Source organism: Malurus melanocephalus, unplaced genomic scaffold, assembly GCF_030028575.1.
Source record: "Malurus melanocephalus ecotype Western Australia unplaced genomic scaffold, MMel_1.1 scaffold_441, whole genome shotgun sequence".
In the NCBI taxonomy this organism is placed as follows: domain Eukaryota; kingdom Metazoa; phylum Chordata; class Aves; order Passeriformes; family Maluridae; genus Malurus; species Malurus melanocephalus.
The window spans coordinates 193,342-210,325 of NW_026623673.1; the positions used below are offsets into that span (position 1 = coordinate 193,342).

Consider the following 16,984-nt stretch of genomic DNA (forward strand, 5'->3'; position numbering starts at 1 on the left):
TGATCTAATCCTACTCTACAGAAATCAGCAGTAGTTTGCAATTGACTTTAAAAAATAGAAGATACATCCCTAAGAGAGCCTACTGGCAAATACTTTTTTCTGTTCCTTTCCATCATGAATTGGGCAAAAGCAGGGATTTCCATTTTTCTGGATCTGTCACAAAYTGAAAACCTGGTATCTGGTGAAATCTCAGGACAAAAAAGATTTACACTAWGCTATTGGAGGGCTGAGATCTGAATAAAAACTGCCTTGGAGTTTGTAAAGGGGTACAAGTTCTGATTTTTGCAAAGATGCATTTAGTATGGTAGGAAGATATGAAAGCAATACCAAGAGAAATATTGAGCTGACATTTCTCTAAAACACGGAGTCAACAAACCTCACCATAGTTTAAAAATATTTTTTTTTATTTTAATGTATTTTATGTTGTTCTGAGACTGAACCTTCACAGATGCAGAACTCTGTGCTGCTACTTGCTTTGAGAGGAGCTTGCAGTAGAGATTGTCAGAGCTATTTGTATCCAATGAATGCTTTTGCCTGCTCTATTTGTACTCTGGTCTGGATACTCAAACTAGAGCAACTGTCCCAAACTTAGTATCAAAGCAACAGTCCCAAATTAGTATCAAAGGTGCTCCGTATTCTGTTTATGCTGCATATAAAGTTATGATAATCCTGGGATTAAAACCCTTAATTTCACAGAAATRTTTTGTACATTTTCTGTTTTTCTGTTCTCACTTGTGTCCCACTTGTTCTCTGTCTGTTATAATCAGGCCTAACACTAGAAACCTTTAAGTAACTTTGGCAACCTGCCTTTAAAAATAAAGTAAGGACAGCTGGTCATAAAAAGGATTTTACTTCCTTCTCACTTGCTTCACTTAAATTTTAAATTTTAAGAAGTTAAAAATCCATAAGGTCTGGCCAAGATATGAAGTGTAGGACTGTGACTCTGTGCCTCCTCCTCCATGCTCAATGGATTGATTTGGAATGCTGTTTATTTCCTTTGACCTATTCTTGTTTTCTCTTTCTTCCTCTCTTTGACTTCCTGTTCTAGGATGAGTCATCCATGTTCTTCCAGTTTGGTCCATCAATAGAACAGCAAGCTTCTGTCATGCTCAACATCATGGAAGAATACGACTGGTACATCTTCTCCATTGTCACTACTTACTTCCCTGGCTACCAGGACTTTGTGAACAAGATCCGCAGTACCATTGAGCACAGCTTTGTGGGTTGGGAACTGGAGGAGGTCCTTCTGTTGGACATGTCCCTGGATGATGGGGACTCAAAGATCCAGAACCAGCTCAAGAAGCTCCAAAGCCCTGTTATCCTCCTCTACTGCACAAAGGAAGAGGCCACCTACATTTTCGAGGTGGCCAACTCAGTGGGTCTGACAGGCTATGGTTACACGTGGATCGTGCCCAGCCTGGTGGCAGGGGATACAGACACAGTGCCATCTGAGTTCCCCACYGGGCTCATCTCTGTCTCATATGATGAATGGGACTACGGTCTTCCTGCCAGAGTAAGGGATGGAATAGCCATAATCACCACGGCTGCTTCTGATATGCTGTCTGAACACAGCTTCATCCCTGAGCCCAAGAGCAGCTGTTACAACACCCAGGAGAAAAGGATTTACCAGTCCAAYATGCTCAACAGGTAAGGAAAAGATCTAGGTCAGCCTTACAAAAGGGGGGTCACAGACCTCTTATACCAGAATGTGTCTGCTAGGGCATGTGGTGCTTTGGGGCAGCAGGTGGTGTTAGCCAGAACCTGGGCAAGGGGAGGTGAGCTGATGGTGGGACCTGTGTTGCTGTGTGTCACGAATGCCAGTGTTGTCACCACCTTAGAAAGCCTCCATACAACACAGAGGGCACGTCAGCATGAAGAAAAGGCATAAGAAAGGCATAGTGCAAAAACTGGAGTGTGCCCCTCTGTACACAAATTTTTTCTTTCGTAACAGCATTGAACATTTTGGAGTGTCTTTGCATGACCAGATCTGCAGCTTCCAGGTGCGTTCTTGCCACAAGCTGTGGGAATGTTTGTGTTGACATCTAGAAGGCACCAGCTTCTGTTCCAGGCACTAGCACTATGTGAACAGGTGTCCCTTATAGGTGGTGGTTGTGTATAACCTACCTGGAATAGTTCCACGGCAACAGTTGTCTGCAGACCAAGTGTCCTTTTGTTGTTCATTGGCCCTGAATTACAGGAGAGACAGAAGTGCAAAGAGATGTGGAGAACTAGAGCTGCAGAAGGACTCGTCAACTCTGCTCAGATACTGCTTCATACTGGAAGTTTTAAAGACCTTGGATGTCTTAAGAATCTGGTTTACCTTAGAGGAAGTACTTGTGCTGTCATGTGCTCTTTGGCACTTCATTGGCCATTGTCTGTTGAATGTTTTGGATATCATTGTCTCTTGTGTGCAGAAAGCCTAGTACCTCGATTAGAATGCCAAGTTTTTCAAAATTGAAAAGGGTATTTAAAAATAGGGAAAACCTGCTTGAATAAGTATCTTCTTTTTATCCAAATTCATATTTTCCTAAGAAACAGTGCTAAGACATCTGTTTAAGGACATAGAGTAAGCTTGTGATAGAAGAACCTCTAGAACAGCACTCTGATTACTAAATGTTCCGTTTTGTCCCAGACRGAGTTTTAGCATGCAGCAAAACAACCCAAATAATTAGCCATGGAATCCAGATGCCCCCTGACCTGCCCAGCTGTCACTGTCTAATGTGTTACATATAAAATCCTTGGACATGTCAGACCCTTTGTGGTGGGACAAGGAGAATCAACGCAGTAGCCATCAGGCCACACAGAGCTCAGTGTCTTTGTTCATTTGTCATGTTGGATCATTGAGCTGTGTAAATGTGATGGATTGGTCTGCATGCTGTGACCCCTCACTGTTAACTGTACTAGGCAGATAGAACGACTAGAGGACAAGGAAGCAGATTTTTGCTTTGCCTGAATGTTGGGGACTGAAAGAGAGCTTTGTTCTTTGGTCCATTATATTATCCATATTGCTATTTGTTCTTGTCTCTATGATCCATTGGCATGTTACCCGGTCTTACTGCCTTTACTTCCTCCTCCCCTTACTGTTATTTTTTTTTTCTCTATGCAAGCCTTAAAGAAAAGGTGCCCAGAGCTTTTATCTCTTTCCTTCCCAGCTAGGCTTAGGAGTAAGGGTTTTTTTTTTCTGCTGCTCTTTTGAGTCATCACTGGAATGATTAAGCAGGGATAATATATTTAGTGTATACAAAATAATAAGAAGTAACATCAAGGCAGGCTTTTGTTCTACCTTTCCAAATGAAGAGGGATTTTGGGGAGAGCTCTATTGTGTCTTTTCAGCAGTTATCTAGAAAACAAAACGTTCCCTGCTATATGGTGCAGCGTTCTGCAGAGACCTTCTGCTAGTGAGTTCTGTTGACATTCTATTAGCCTATGCATAACATCATGCTCATATAGCTACGCTGCTTCAAGGACCCAACAAATTCTCTCTGCATAGCACCTTTCTGCATTATTTAGAGGTTGCCAGCTCAGAGATTCTTGAGTGTAGATGTGACAGTACTGTCGTGCCGTGTAGATATGCCCCGAAGGCTGGGCACCCCACATGAAAGCAGTTCCTGTTATTTTTGAAGACACTAGCTTTYTTCTCACCTTCATGGTCCAAGTCATGCTGTTTCTGCTCCCTTGTCTGCTCTGGGTACAGCATTCACAGGAATGAGTGCCGATGTGTGTAGATACGCCCAGCTTAGTTTGCGTACAGACATCAGTCTCACTGAGAGTCAATCAGTCCACMCCAAGCTCTGTTCTGCCGCTGTGTAGAATGCTTCAGGCACCTGAGCTAACTCAGAAATAATTCTACTTTTGCAGTTGCTTGGGAGCACAATGCAAACATTTGCTTTGCCTCACATGGTGCTGGCCTGTGAGGAGGTTCTTCCCCTACCTTCTCCTCCTCACCTGCCTGTGTTTCCATCCTCTCTGTATTTCCAAGCAAGATAGTTAAAAAGTCTGACTTCAGTGAGTTGGGTGCTTAGGTTTTTATTTAATTCGAATACTTTTAGGCACATTTTGAAGTTTAAAAACTAGTGGTGTCTGAAATAAGCTATTGCTTTTACAAATGCATGGCTTACACAGAAATCAGATGGCTTCAAGCTCAACCTCATGCCTGAAGTCTGTGCAGGAGGAGAGGCAGGGGAGAAGCACAAGATGTGGAAAGAGACAGTCACAAAGATGTGAGTTCACCTCACTGAACCAAAACCCACAGAGATTAATAGCTGTAATCTGTGTTCTTACCTTCAAGTTCCATTGAATTTGCTGGAATTTACTATGTGCTGAGCTTGAAACCTCTCCTGATATGCTTTGTCTATCTGAAATCTTTAAATTCCTCCTGAAATGCTTTGACTAGCTGGAATATTACAGATTCTGCACACCTGGCTACTTCATACATTCCCTAGCCCCTTCCAGCTATTAAGATACCACAGTACTTGTGCACTGTGCACCCCAGGTAGCAGCAATACCTGCATGTCTGCCACATGGTTTGGCATATTTTGAACTGGACTGCAGATCCTGGAAAGCTAATTTTAGTCTTGCTCTGGACCCAGCAATACTATATTCAGCAATCTGCAACTTACAGTTCCCCCTCCACATGCCTACACAGAATAGAGAAATGCATGTACGTGGGCTTGATGTCTGGGGAGACAAAGTGTATGTGAATGTGACCTCAGATAAAGCATCACCATGTAGCTACTGTTTCAGAAATTCTTGAAGCTAATCCAAAATGGTCCAATTTACTTCAAATCCATAACTGGGGAGGCAATACAATAAAGGAATTTTCCCATTTTATTCTTTGGAGAGTGACACATCCAACTAAAATATGTATAATTTATTTCAGCTGGGGCACACTGTACACTAAGACTGTGCATTAGTCATTTCCCAAGATCTGCCTTTGAACTCTGACCATTTCTTACTTTTTTTTTTTTTTTTTTTTTTTTTCATCTTTCTAAAAGAGCAGTTGTTCTGAATGCAGCTAAAATCAAATGGTCTTGTTCAACACGGTAACAGTGGTTGATCTGGGTATATAACGGAGTCACGAGGAAATGAACCAAATGTTCAAATTCTCCATCTCTTTCCTCCTTTTTACCCTGACACTTGTTCATTTTGGCAAGAACTTGTGCAAACGAAGTTTTATTTGAAGTATGGCTAAAAGCCAGAAAGAAACAAGACAGACTGTTATCTAAATGCCATTTCTTGACAATGTAGGTGTTTGGTCTGCATCTTCTTGTATCACTAATGGTCTCATAGCAACTGTTTCTTGTCTGTCTTGAAACTGGTTCTCTTCTGTGTAAGACAGGAACTGCCGAAGTATGATCACGACCATTGAACATTTTGGGTTTTGTCCAATAAGTGTACCTRCTAATGAGAGCTCCACTGAAGGATAGTAAAATGATACTTTGGGAAAGTTTTGTTTATTAGCTTTTTGAATTGTTTTTGAGGAATTTTTCCTCTAGTGAGGGATTTATCTCAATTTATGCTGATAATAGGCTTAGGTGGTGATTTGAAGTCCAAATATCCAAATGCTGTTTCCCAGTTCAATTACAGTCTTTAATTCTTTGTTCTGTTCGTAATAATTACCTATTCATTTATTCCTTCATTGTCCCAGAAAGAAATCTGGTCTGAATATTTCTGTTTACCAGGTTTATGCTTATTCCAATATCTGGTCTTCTGGGCACTCTGAAAAACCTCTGTGTGCTCTGCTCTTTTTGACTGGATGAAATCTCAGAGGCTGGGAAGAAAATGCTCAGATGAGGAGTTCTTACCTCTTGGCCCTTCCTAGGAGAGTTGCTAGGCTTCTAGGCATCCTGCAAAGCTCATCTTTTCTCCCTTCACCATGGCTGCTGAGAGTGAGTGGGCAGAGGTGGATGTGTTTATAGGCAGCCTTCTGCTTATTTCGTTATTTTAATTGATGGGACAGATTTCCTTGAGCTCTGGATTGGTTCTTTTCATTACATTTTAGAAATGGGAAGAAATAACTAAATGACAGGAGCTTTCTTAGGAGTGGAATTCAGAGATGAGTCATGAGAAAAGAATATAATTTCTGGCACATTTTTGAGGAATAGGAGCTCAGCTGTTTTGTATGGATATTCGCAGTCTTTGGGCTACGTAAGCTGTGTTTTATTATAGCCTTCAATGAGACCTGGGTTCTTTTTACTTGTTGTCATGGCTGCTCGTGAATGCTGGGCCATAACTACTGGTTTGTTGTTGCAGGGTTTACTAATGAGTTCTCCACTGATTGGCTTTAATAGTCTCCCATTTAACACCAGGCTGCACACACCAGATTTCATTTTAATAAAAAGTGCAGTGGAGCATTTGCTTTCGAATTAAAATACAAATGTGGAATTATACCACCTTTGCAAAGAAATTCTTTTAGAGGGAAACAAAGTTAGGTTCACTTCTGTACCTCAGATTTTTCAAATATGAAAACAGCTGGCAAGCTAGCTCAATGCATTGTTTGGACATGACACTTCCACTCTGGGGGCAGTAACATTTGTCTGGAGCTTACCATGCCAAACAGATAAGAAATGCAGAAGAGCCTTTGATGAGTGCTTGGAAACTGTTTTCCCTGGACCAACCAGGGMAAGCTCTGTTCTCACATGCCTGCTTTTCCCTATTGGAAACTGGGAACTGCCAGGGCTTGGATACTTGAGCAGTGAGTCAGTGAGCAGAGAAAGTTCATGCAGTTGGGTTGTACGAATAAATTGCTTCCCTGGAAACTCAAGACTCTATGGGGTGCACACATCCCCAAAAAGTGCAGTGCTCCTTTAGGGTATTGTGTCACCCCGATACCTGACAGCAGCGCCATGCCCATAGCAGCCTGGACCTGCTTTCCCCAGGTCAGTGCCAAGGACCAAGGACAGCACCCAGGCAGCACCTTTCCTTGTTTCTCTGGTCTCTCTCAACCCACCCTCCTGCCCTCTCCTCTCCAGTCATGGCAGCCATCCTCTTCCACGTCAGACCGAGGGGTCATCATATGTCATTTGCAGGTATGGCCATGTGTTGTCTCCTGGTTGAGGGGGTCACACCTTCACACAGTGCACTAAGGGAGCTGAGGGCAGGAATGGAGAATGGATCATTTACAACACTCTTTCTGCATTTGTGGGTTTAAGTTACCCTCATACTAACAGACAGGAGCCCTGGCAGGATTGTATCTACCTGCCTGGCAGCTGCTGGGAAGCCCTGTTCCAGCCCTTGAATCCAGCGGTGTTCCAGTGGTGGGAGGCGCAGTGCTGGGACTTGCTTCTTAATGCCAGAGAGGTAGCGAGAGAAGGTGTAAGTGGCATGTTCCCAAGGATGCAGAATGCCCTTTTCAGAAACTTGGAGGGTGAGGGAGCATATGTAACTTTTGRCCTTTTGGAGCCTCTAAGGCCATGTCTTGTTAGCAGCTCATTATTTTCTCACTGGTTGGTGTGTCCCGCTGCCGTCAGGCTGGTGCAGACTGGCAGCACGTGGCGTGAGCGCTGCTGACAGATTAGAGAACCCTGCTGCTGAAATCTGCTTGTTCCTGTCACTGCTCCAGCAGCAGCTGGAGTCTGGGACTGGCCCGTGCCTCCTGCCTCTGTCAGGGTCTCTCTGCCTCCCTGCATAGCTTGTACCTCATCTCAYTCTGTGCATGCTGCCATTGCTTTTTCCATTCCTGTCTTGCATCTCCTATTGCATTTCATTTGCCCTGTGTGTGTTGCTCCTTGTCCTGGTAGTGCAGTGCTGGTGAAAGGTGCTGGGTTTTTCAGTCTGGGGCTACTGGTTATTCACGATGCCTGGCCAGGAGGTGAGCAGTCATGTKCTACCATATCTTGGAGGAAGTGTTGGCTTCCTCTGACTTTTTTTTCCTGTCACTGGAGGGGAATGCTGAGGGCAGTTTGTAACATCCTCTTAATCCAAACCTCTTCCATACAGGAGGGCTTCACAGGGTGCCTGATGCACAAGGGCAGTCTGTGTCTGACTGTGCTCCTTGCTTTGCCCAGCTCTTCAGCAGTTCTGCTTAGGCAGTGGGAAGCACAACAGTCCTGCAGCAGAAGGTCAAACATAAAACTAACTTTTATGCTGGTAGGATGGATACTGGAGGTCTCTGGCTTATCAGTGGGACTATATAATGGCACAGCATCCTCAGTTTGTTCCTCAGTGGGCACAATGGGATGCCTTAATCCTGCATAGCTGGGCTGTGTCAGAGGGGAAGTGGAGACATTGCTCAAGTGAATGGCCTGTACAAGGATTGAACCTGCAACCTTATTAGTTATTGTTATTCGTACCTTGCTCTAACCAACTGAGCTAATAGAAGGGTGCAAGTGAAGTGATGGGTTTTTGGCGAGGGTTAACTTTTGATTAAAGGACATACCCTTTCATAAATGCCTCCAAAATCCACCAGCTGGGAATGAATTTTGGTATGCACCATCAGTTTCCAGATGGGAAAATRTCTGTGTTCTGCTTCCAGCCCTGTGAGACATCTTCTGCTCTGCAGCCAAGTCCAATTAGTGCTAATACCGTGGCAACTTCACTTGCTGGTGACAATATGTTTTAAAGTGTGTGTTCAGACTCTCCCCTCCTCATGGAAAGTGAGTCAAAATCCCTCCTCTGTGATGGAGCTGGGAAACCACAAACCCAGCTCTGGCTACAGATTAGCATCAGCTACACCGTTGCTGATCCTGCTCTGATCACAAAATGCAGTTAGGGTGCTGTGGGCTTTAAAGTGCCTCAGGGAATCTGAAAACCTGCTTTAGCAGAGCAGTAGAGGGAAGGTGAGAAAAATGCTCTTTCCTTCAAGAACTGGCTCGATGGGATAAAGGCCTTGCACACCTTCACACTGATGGCTGGCCATCTGCGGTTTCATCACTGGAGCCTATCAGAAAAATGTGCATTTTTTTTCCCTTGCTGATAGAAACGTAGTTTTTGGCTTTTTTTCCCCTCTCTCCTCCCCTCAGATTTAATGTTCTTACTATCTTTCAAGTTTTTAAAAATAGGAACTGCCGTGTTGCTATGGCTCCCTGTGCAACTCTGAAGCAGCTTTTTCTTCTCTTCTCTGCGATGCAATTTGGGTTCACGATTCGGTTTGACAGGACACCAGGGCTGCTTGCACCGAGTGCTCCCTCCTGGAGGGCGGGGGGGCCACCAAAGCCTTCGTGTTGTCAGAAATTCACTAATAAAAGGAAAGAAAATTAAGTCAGGTGACCTTTCTTGGAGAAGAGTGGAGGTATTAACCCCGGTGTGTCTGGGATGAGATTTTTTTATGTTCTGCAGTCTTAACACCATTCCTGTGATTTAACTTTCCACTGGGTGTTTTTTTCCCCTTTCTGTCCTACACGGTTGTGTGATGGAGCTGAGCCCTGTAGAACAGCTGCCTGTTCCCCTGCAGAAGCGTCCGCTGTTCAGTGGCCTTTGCCATCTGTGCTTTGTCCAAGAGATTGTGTGTGGTTAAGTGCTTTTCTGAATTGAGGCTTAGAGCACTCCTGACTGAATGCTGCTGCTGAAATTCCTCTCAAAATCATTGCTTTAAGGGTTACTCAGTCTTGCATCCACATTTTGGGAGAATGTGGATCTGCGTATCTGTGGGGTAGCTGATTACTTATCTGAAAGGGACTCGACCGAATTTTGCACAGGTAGCAGATTTTGAATAYCTGTTACCTGTGCAGAATCCAGACCTCCCTCTGCAGTGCACAGACCTCTCCACTGGCCTATTTTCAAGTAGCGATAATTTTTAAAGCACATTTTGTTTCACTTTGCAAATTTTATTTTCATCCACAGTCCAAAGGTGAACATTTTTTTGAAAAATCTGAGGAAAAAAAATCCTTGTTCATCCAATTTTGAGTTAAGAGAGTGTGAAATGAACGCATTTGTTCTGCTTTCAAATAATTACCCAGCAGTGGGGTTTCTGTTGGTATGGACAAATAACTCATAGCTAGCTTYACTTCAAACTTCAGAAATTGGTTGCAGTGTTAGACAAGAGATTCCTGCTTTGCTAAGGTAAGAAAATGCGGTTTTGAATTGAATATAAACATTTGAGAGTGATGTATCTTACTGTAGTGTAATTATTTTTGTATTGTACATTCACTGTGCACTATATTTCTTGAAATATTTGAATGAAATATAATCTAGAAATGTGGTATTTAAAAGGCTTGAATGTGAGCGAAATAATAACAAAGAAAATAGGAATAGCAGAGACCCGTCAGCTTGTTCAGCATACCCTGCTCCGTCATTGCTGCAGCATATTCTCTCCTGATTTAAGTAATAAAAATGTCCTTACTCAAGCCTGTGAGCACCTTAATATAAAATGAATATTAAAGTCTAACCATAGTTGCCCTTGAAAGGATCAGTCAGACTGAATGTTGCCAGACACCTTCATACAAAGAAAGCTCTTTTCCACCCCTGTGGAGAGATTTCTGAGTTTGTTACATCACACCAAACAGGTCTCCACACCTGTCTTTATTCAATCAAGATGATAAGGTGATTAGACCTTCTCTTTGCAATAATGTACCATGAGAAATGGTGGAAAAACAGCTTTGGTGAACTTTGTGTTGGTGTTGGTTAGGGATCTGGAAAAACAGCAGATAATCAGATGAAGAGTTCACCCTCTTGCTGGTGTGGTCATGCTGGAAGGGAGCTGCCACAGTGAACTGAAAACCCGTGAATCTCTGTAGCTTGACCGTGGTTAAAAATGCACAAATGCTGACTCGACGCTGCCTTTTTTTCCCTGGTTTTTGAAGCTGTATTAAAACGAGATGGAAATGAGTTTTCAGTGTCTTGCCCAGTGTTCTTCCCTGTATTATTAGTGTCACAAATGAAATAGTTTTTCAGCAAGATGGCTACCTCCAGTAGCAGTGTCAGCATCTTACAGTTATTTATGACAGGCTGTAGAGTCTTTTATCTGCAGTTCCAAAGCACTTTAAAAAGTAGAAAGGGACAGCTTAATTCACCACAAAAATTCAGCCATCTCTGGGGTGAGATAGAGCAACTGTTTAACAGAATACAGTATGAAGAGGAGATGAATACTGCACCTCGCTGGAGCTGCACGAGGAATTTCAGCTGGCAGAATGAATTTACTAGAGGTGGATTTTCGCCAAGACATTGGGGGTGTTTAATGAGCACAGGATATTAGCGGCAGTGCCACACATGCCTCTCGTGTGCCTGTGTGAAGCAGGCAGCCAGCAGCTCCAGAAGTGATTTCAGAAAGGAGGTTAGCAGCTTTTCCAGAATGCAGACTTCAAGAGCAAATGATATCTAATTTCAGTGACCTCCTTCATCCCGAGAGTGTGACAGGTTTTGAGCTGATTTATCTAGATTCTACATTGATTATTTGCTTATTTCCCCTGGAGACAGCCCTCGGCAGAAGCAGATATCCAACAAGGCGGTTGTGAACCTGTCACTGGTTAAAGGCAAATAACCAGAACTGGGTGGTGAGAAAAGGGCTGACTGCAATGAAGGTCTGAGAGGATGCAGCCACGTGGGTAATATATGTCATATCTAAAAGATGGTCCTTCTGAAAGGATGMTTTTCATTGCTTTCCCCTTAAAATAATGTGTCACTGGCAGATTAAGCCCTGTGAGTGACATGAGGCACCTCAGATTGCTGCAAGCAATGCTTTCCACCTCCTTTGCAAAGATGCTGATGTTGCCCTTCCATCTCAGTGGTGACGTGTGGCATGGTGAGAGCGTACAAGAGCTGGTACTTAAGCCATGACAAAAAGCTCTCCAGCATCACCAAGGGACTGTGAAGACTTTGAGGTGCAAAATACAGATGCTTACGGCCTCTGAATAAATCTGAACATTTAGCAACTGCTCTTCAGTATGCCTAGTATGTATTCATGTCCAATAGCTGTTCTGCAGGGCAGTGTGGGATATTGAGCTTTCCAGCATTTGACTTGCCCAGATCCAGGATGTGCAGCAGGACCATTATTTCAGAGTTCTGCATGTTCTGCTGCCCTTGTCTCAGTTTCCTTTTTCTTTCCTTGCAGGCCTATAGCTGAGATGCTGAGGGAGCTTTCCTTGTAGATCTATTTTAATGTAGCTTTCAGAAGGAGAAGGTCTTGCTTTTTGCAGATGTGGGACTACAGGTCAGATGAGTCACAGAATCACAGAGGGCTTTGAGTTGGAAGGGGATCTTGCAGATCCAGGACCCTGCTGTGGGTGGGGACATCTKCGACTGGACCGTGTTGTTCAGAGTCTCCCATCTGACCTGGCCTTGAACACTCCCAGGGTGGGGCATCCACAGCTTCTCTGGGCAACCTGCTCCAGTGCCTCACTACCCTCACACGAAAGATTTTTTTCCTAAAACAGAATCTAAACCTGCTCTCTTTCAGCTTGACCCCACTCCCCCTGTGCTGTCACTACATGCTCTTGTAAATAGTCTTGCCTCATCTTTCCTGTAAGTTCCCTTCTGGTACTGGAAGACCACAATTAGGTCACCCCAAAGCCTTCTCTTTTCCAGATTGAACAATCCAAATTCTCTCAGTCTTTCCTCATAGGAGAGGTCCTCCAACAAGTGCCTTGGAGGTGGTGCCAAGACACAGTTTCTCTGGTGGCTGTGGAAAGATGATAGTTCTGGAAAAGGCCTCAGTTTGACTGTCTAGAGTGAGAAGTTTACCTAATTTACTGATTTGTATTTTTTCTCCAAGCAATTTTTCATGGAAGGCTCAAGTTTGAATTGATGAAGGCAGAAGCTTAGCAATGCTGTGAAATTGATTTGGAATAGTTTATTATAGGTCCATGAAATTGCTTAACAAGAAAGTTTGGCGGAGTGAGGGAGTCAAATGAGAAAAGCATGGCGCTTCCAACAGTGGGTGGCACTGGGAATACCGTGTAATCCAGTATAGAGGGCATGTGGATATTTAGGGCTTGGATTAGCCACAGAGCAGAGGAGAGCTGTCCAAGTGAGAGGCATCCACTAACTTGCAGTGCAGATCAGGCTGGTTTGCATGGTTGCTGGTTTCCTCCCTTTTTGTCACCCACTTCTGGATCTTCAGAGAGCTTGCAGAAGCGCTTCTGCCTCTTGGGGCTCAGCTGTGGCAGCTCGGAAGCATTTGTCGCAGCCATCAGTTGTCAGTGTGGAAGCAGGCCCCAGAGAAAAGCAGCAAAGGAATGTGGGSATGTGGCACAGATGGAGGACCACTTGGGGACATATAAAGCATCAATAGGCTTGGTTTTAGAGCACTCACTGTGAAGGACGTGCAGCTGGTTCTCTAAGTGGGAGGGATGTGGGTGGCACTGACTTTTATTCCTCTGTGTGGTTTGGAGCTTGCTTTTTCAGATGCCACAGGTCAGGCCAGCAGTAGTACCCAAAACCAGGGAGTTGCATGGATGCTGTGGCTTTGGTTGTGGTCATTCTCCTGAGGCTGAGCAGTGGGAATTCCTATGCCAGGAAATTCCTGCAGCCTCCTCTCATTGTCWGAGAAGTCAAGAGAAAGCAGCCATATAAATTTGTCATGTTTGTGACAGAGGTTCATGCTGAAAGGTTCTTTAAGTTTCAAAGAAAGCTGTGTGGCAGCACCTAGGGGTGTCATCTGGACATGGCTGAGAGACGAATGGTCCTTGGTCCACTCCCCTCACCATCACAGAAGAAAGGAGGTGGTGGGCTGGTCAAGGGAATGGACACTGTTGTGCCTCTGGCTATTTACTCAAAGCTGYTACATGAGACCATGGGCCTCAGCACTCAGGGTGTTGAGGATGTTCTCAGTAGTGCAGTGGTCTGGTGAGCTGTCAAGGGGCTGGCTTGGTACCACCAGGGACCACCAAGTATTTCTGTAGTGGCACATGCTGGTGGGAATGTGAAAGATGGGGATAAACTAAGAGAGGTCTATTTTACAAGAAGGGCTCTCTGGTAACAGCTCACATCTTTACTGATGCAGACCTATTCCTAAAAGCTTATTTTCCTAGTCAAGTCCATATGCCTTGGTTTTGCAATGTCTGCTATGTATTTCACCACTAAAAATGCTATTTCTTTAKGTTCCTTCTTCACACCAGGAATCCTTATTTTTCTGCCCCCTTTGTCTTGTCAACAGGTATGGGAATGATGGGCTTGCTCGGGCCAGTGGGTGCAGGAGGAAATTTAGGATATACTGTTTTGSATTATTCAGATTCCGTTCTTCTGCWGTGCTTCCAAAGAAGRTTGTAAATGGTGGGTAGTCAAATTGAGGAACAGAGAGGATGGAACAAGTACTTAGATGTCTGAACTAACAATTTTTTTACTTCCTCCTCAACTCACTGATCCTAATAGGTTTCCCACTGTTTTTCTGAGAAAGGGATTGGGAGTGGGATGCTCATGAGTGTGCCAGATCAACAGTAGTCCTTGCTAATTGACATTTTATCCTTTTTTTTCCAGCGTAATTTTGGGGCAGGCCTGCAGGATCACATTGTGGAAGGAGAGAACAGGAGGTTGCAGGGGAGACAATGGCTCATAGGCAAAGCCTATTGCACTGGTGTTCTCATGATTCCGTTCTCACGGTGTTTTGCAAACAGGCAGAGATGAACCCACTGCTCTTGTTATCGGTGATGCCCCCTTTGTGTCTCTGTGTCCTTCCATCACTCCCACCTTCCATCTGCATATCCTTCCCTCAATAGGTGATTCTTTTCTATAGAAATATTAAATCTTAGCTTAAAGCAGAAGAACCACCCATTTTTCCTACCCCCTTTCTTTCCTCTCTATCTTTTCTTCCCATGGAAGTGTTTGAAGTAGCACAAGTTCCCGAGAAAGGTGTTCTCCCCCCCCTTCCTTTGTGCTTTGGCTCTGTGTCCCTTCTTCATTATATCTTCCCTTTGTTATTTTGTTTTGCCTGCCTCCTCTCTCTGTTTTCTCCCCATCTCTCAACCCTTCTTCAAGGCTCTTTCTTCATTAATATGTTAATTTCTAGCCCAGGAATGCTTCTTGCAGCTCAGTGTTCACCAGGGAGAGCCAGAGGAGAGAGCCAGGAGAGAGAAAAAAGGGAGAGAGAATGAGAAAAAGGAGTAAGTCAGTAATTTACAACAGGAGAGGATAAGAGGTGTTAGCAAAAGAGAATCTTGCACTGACTGGTATCATGATGCCAGGGAGTAGAGGATTATCCACAGTTTGGACTGGATTGGTCTTTGTCTATTGTTTTGACATTTTCGACTTCTGAAACTTATTATTAATAGAAAAAAAAAGTTGAAAACTAGAGAAGCTCTAAACTCTTTCTTTTTTCAAGCAGTTTCTTTTTGGCAATTTCTAAATTATCTTTCCCTCTGCAGAGATTTTTTTTAAAAATCTCACCCCCTACTCCCACCCTAATATGGTTTCTTTGTTTCATTTGATGCAAACTGGTTGCCTGTACGGTCTTTATATAAGGCTTTCGGTATATTTTTCAGGGTGAACAAAACTGTATCAGAAACTCTCTGAAGGGAGTTTTAACCCAGCGAAAGTTTTCAGGTGAGAAGTAGGGAATGTTTAAGGTGCTGTTCAGGTAAAGAGGTGTGAATAGAGACTGCAATACTACGGGAGTTGCATAGCAGTGAAACTGTTAGGGAACCTGAGGTTACAAGGAGCATGACAACTGCCATTAGAGACAGGTGTGATGAGTCAGAGTTTTCCCTTCTGCCTCCCACCAGCACAGCTACTGGGTGGAAGGTTGCAAAGAAAGAAGAGATGGAGGCAGGCACCTCTGCATCATGGACCAGATCTGGGAAGGATGCAGAAAGCTAAAACTATTGCAATTTTGCCCTGAAAGTAGGAAACCTCTAGCTTTAGTATTTGCTGTTTTATATCAAATGAAGTGAGCCCTCTGTCTGTGCTCGTAGTCCTAGGATCACAATTGCCCAAGCAAATAATTAACAATGCAGCAATGAGACACGGTGCTGGGGAGCTGGCAGGGTGGGTGGCTGGAGGGGAGGAAGCAGTTCTGAGGAAGGGCATGTGGTAAAGGAGGGAGACAGGAAAAGACAAGCTCTGATACAGTGCTGCAAAACCAGCGTGAGCTGGAAGCAAAATAACCAGGGAGGAAAACTCAGGGGGACTGCTGCAATGTTCTGTGAAGTCCAAGGCCCCCGAGCCAAGAGCCTTTCATATATTACGTACACACAACTGTGTCAGAAGAATATTATTTAGGTTGCAAAGGCAAGCACTTCAAACAGAAGAAAATGCCAGAATTGAGGCTGCAATTTTAATTTGGCACTGGTGTGTCTGTGCATTACAGAGCAGTGGTTTCGGTACTGTCTTTCAAGACAGGACCCCTGCTTGCTTCTGCATGCAGGGTGGGTGACATTTCCTGACTGAGCAGTGATTCAGTATTTTGTTTTCTTCGCCTTGCTTATTGAGTGTCTTTAAGCTTTGTATTGTGCCTGCTTTCACAGACTGCTGAGAATTGAGGATTCTTTGTCTCAAGGTGTTATCTGTGGCACATTAAGCCAGTATCTTGATACATCGTGAAGTTCATGGATTCTCACCCTGCTCCTATGAGATGAGAGGACACAAGCTACTTTATGTAAATCCTTTGTATAGGCGGGGAACTGAGGTGCAGCAAGATTAAGGTCAAAAATGTCTGTTAATTTTTTATGGCCCATCTGAGACACCTAGAATCTCATTATTCAAAGTACTGATCATTACTGAATGCTTTCTATGTTCAAAGGAAATTTCTCCTTGTCTTCAAGTCAGTAATTCTTCAATAGCTCCCTTCCAAGTCTTACCTAGAACTAAGCTCCATTTTTCATTGATTTTTTTATTAATGTAGAAATGGAGATTTGGTAGCATACAAGTTATATGGGCTGTTTGTCTGAACGCCATATAATTGTTTGTTTTGCAGAAATCATCTTGAACCCAGGAGAAAAGCAAAACAGCCTCCAAACCATTTCCCTTTTTTAATTTTAATTTGAATTATTTCTTCCAATATATTTGAGATGAAACACTGAATTTCATATTCAAATTAGTTTATAACTTCAATATGTATCTTCCTTTCATTTGAAAAAAAGATATTTGAAAATATTCAGATTCAAAAGAAGACAGGATG

At 43.6% G+C, this 16,984-nt stretch overlaps 1 protein-coding gene across 1 annotated transcript in view; it reads left to right on the forward strand.

Moving 5' to 3' along the window:
- Positions 1 to 16,984, forward strand: part of GRIN2B (glutamate ionotropic receptor NMDA type subunit 2B) — a 200,620-nt gene that overhangs the window by 83,764 nt on the left and 99,872 nt on the right. The window contains exon 3 of the mRNA XM_057380256.1: positions 1,049 to 1,647. Coding sequence (XP_057236239.1) covers positions 1,049 to 1,647 — 599 coding nt within the window. The remainder of the gene's footprint in view (positions 1 to 1,048; positions 1,648 to 16,984) is intronic.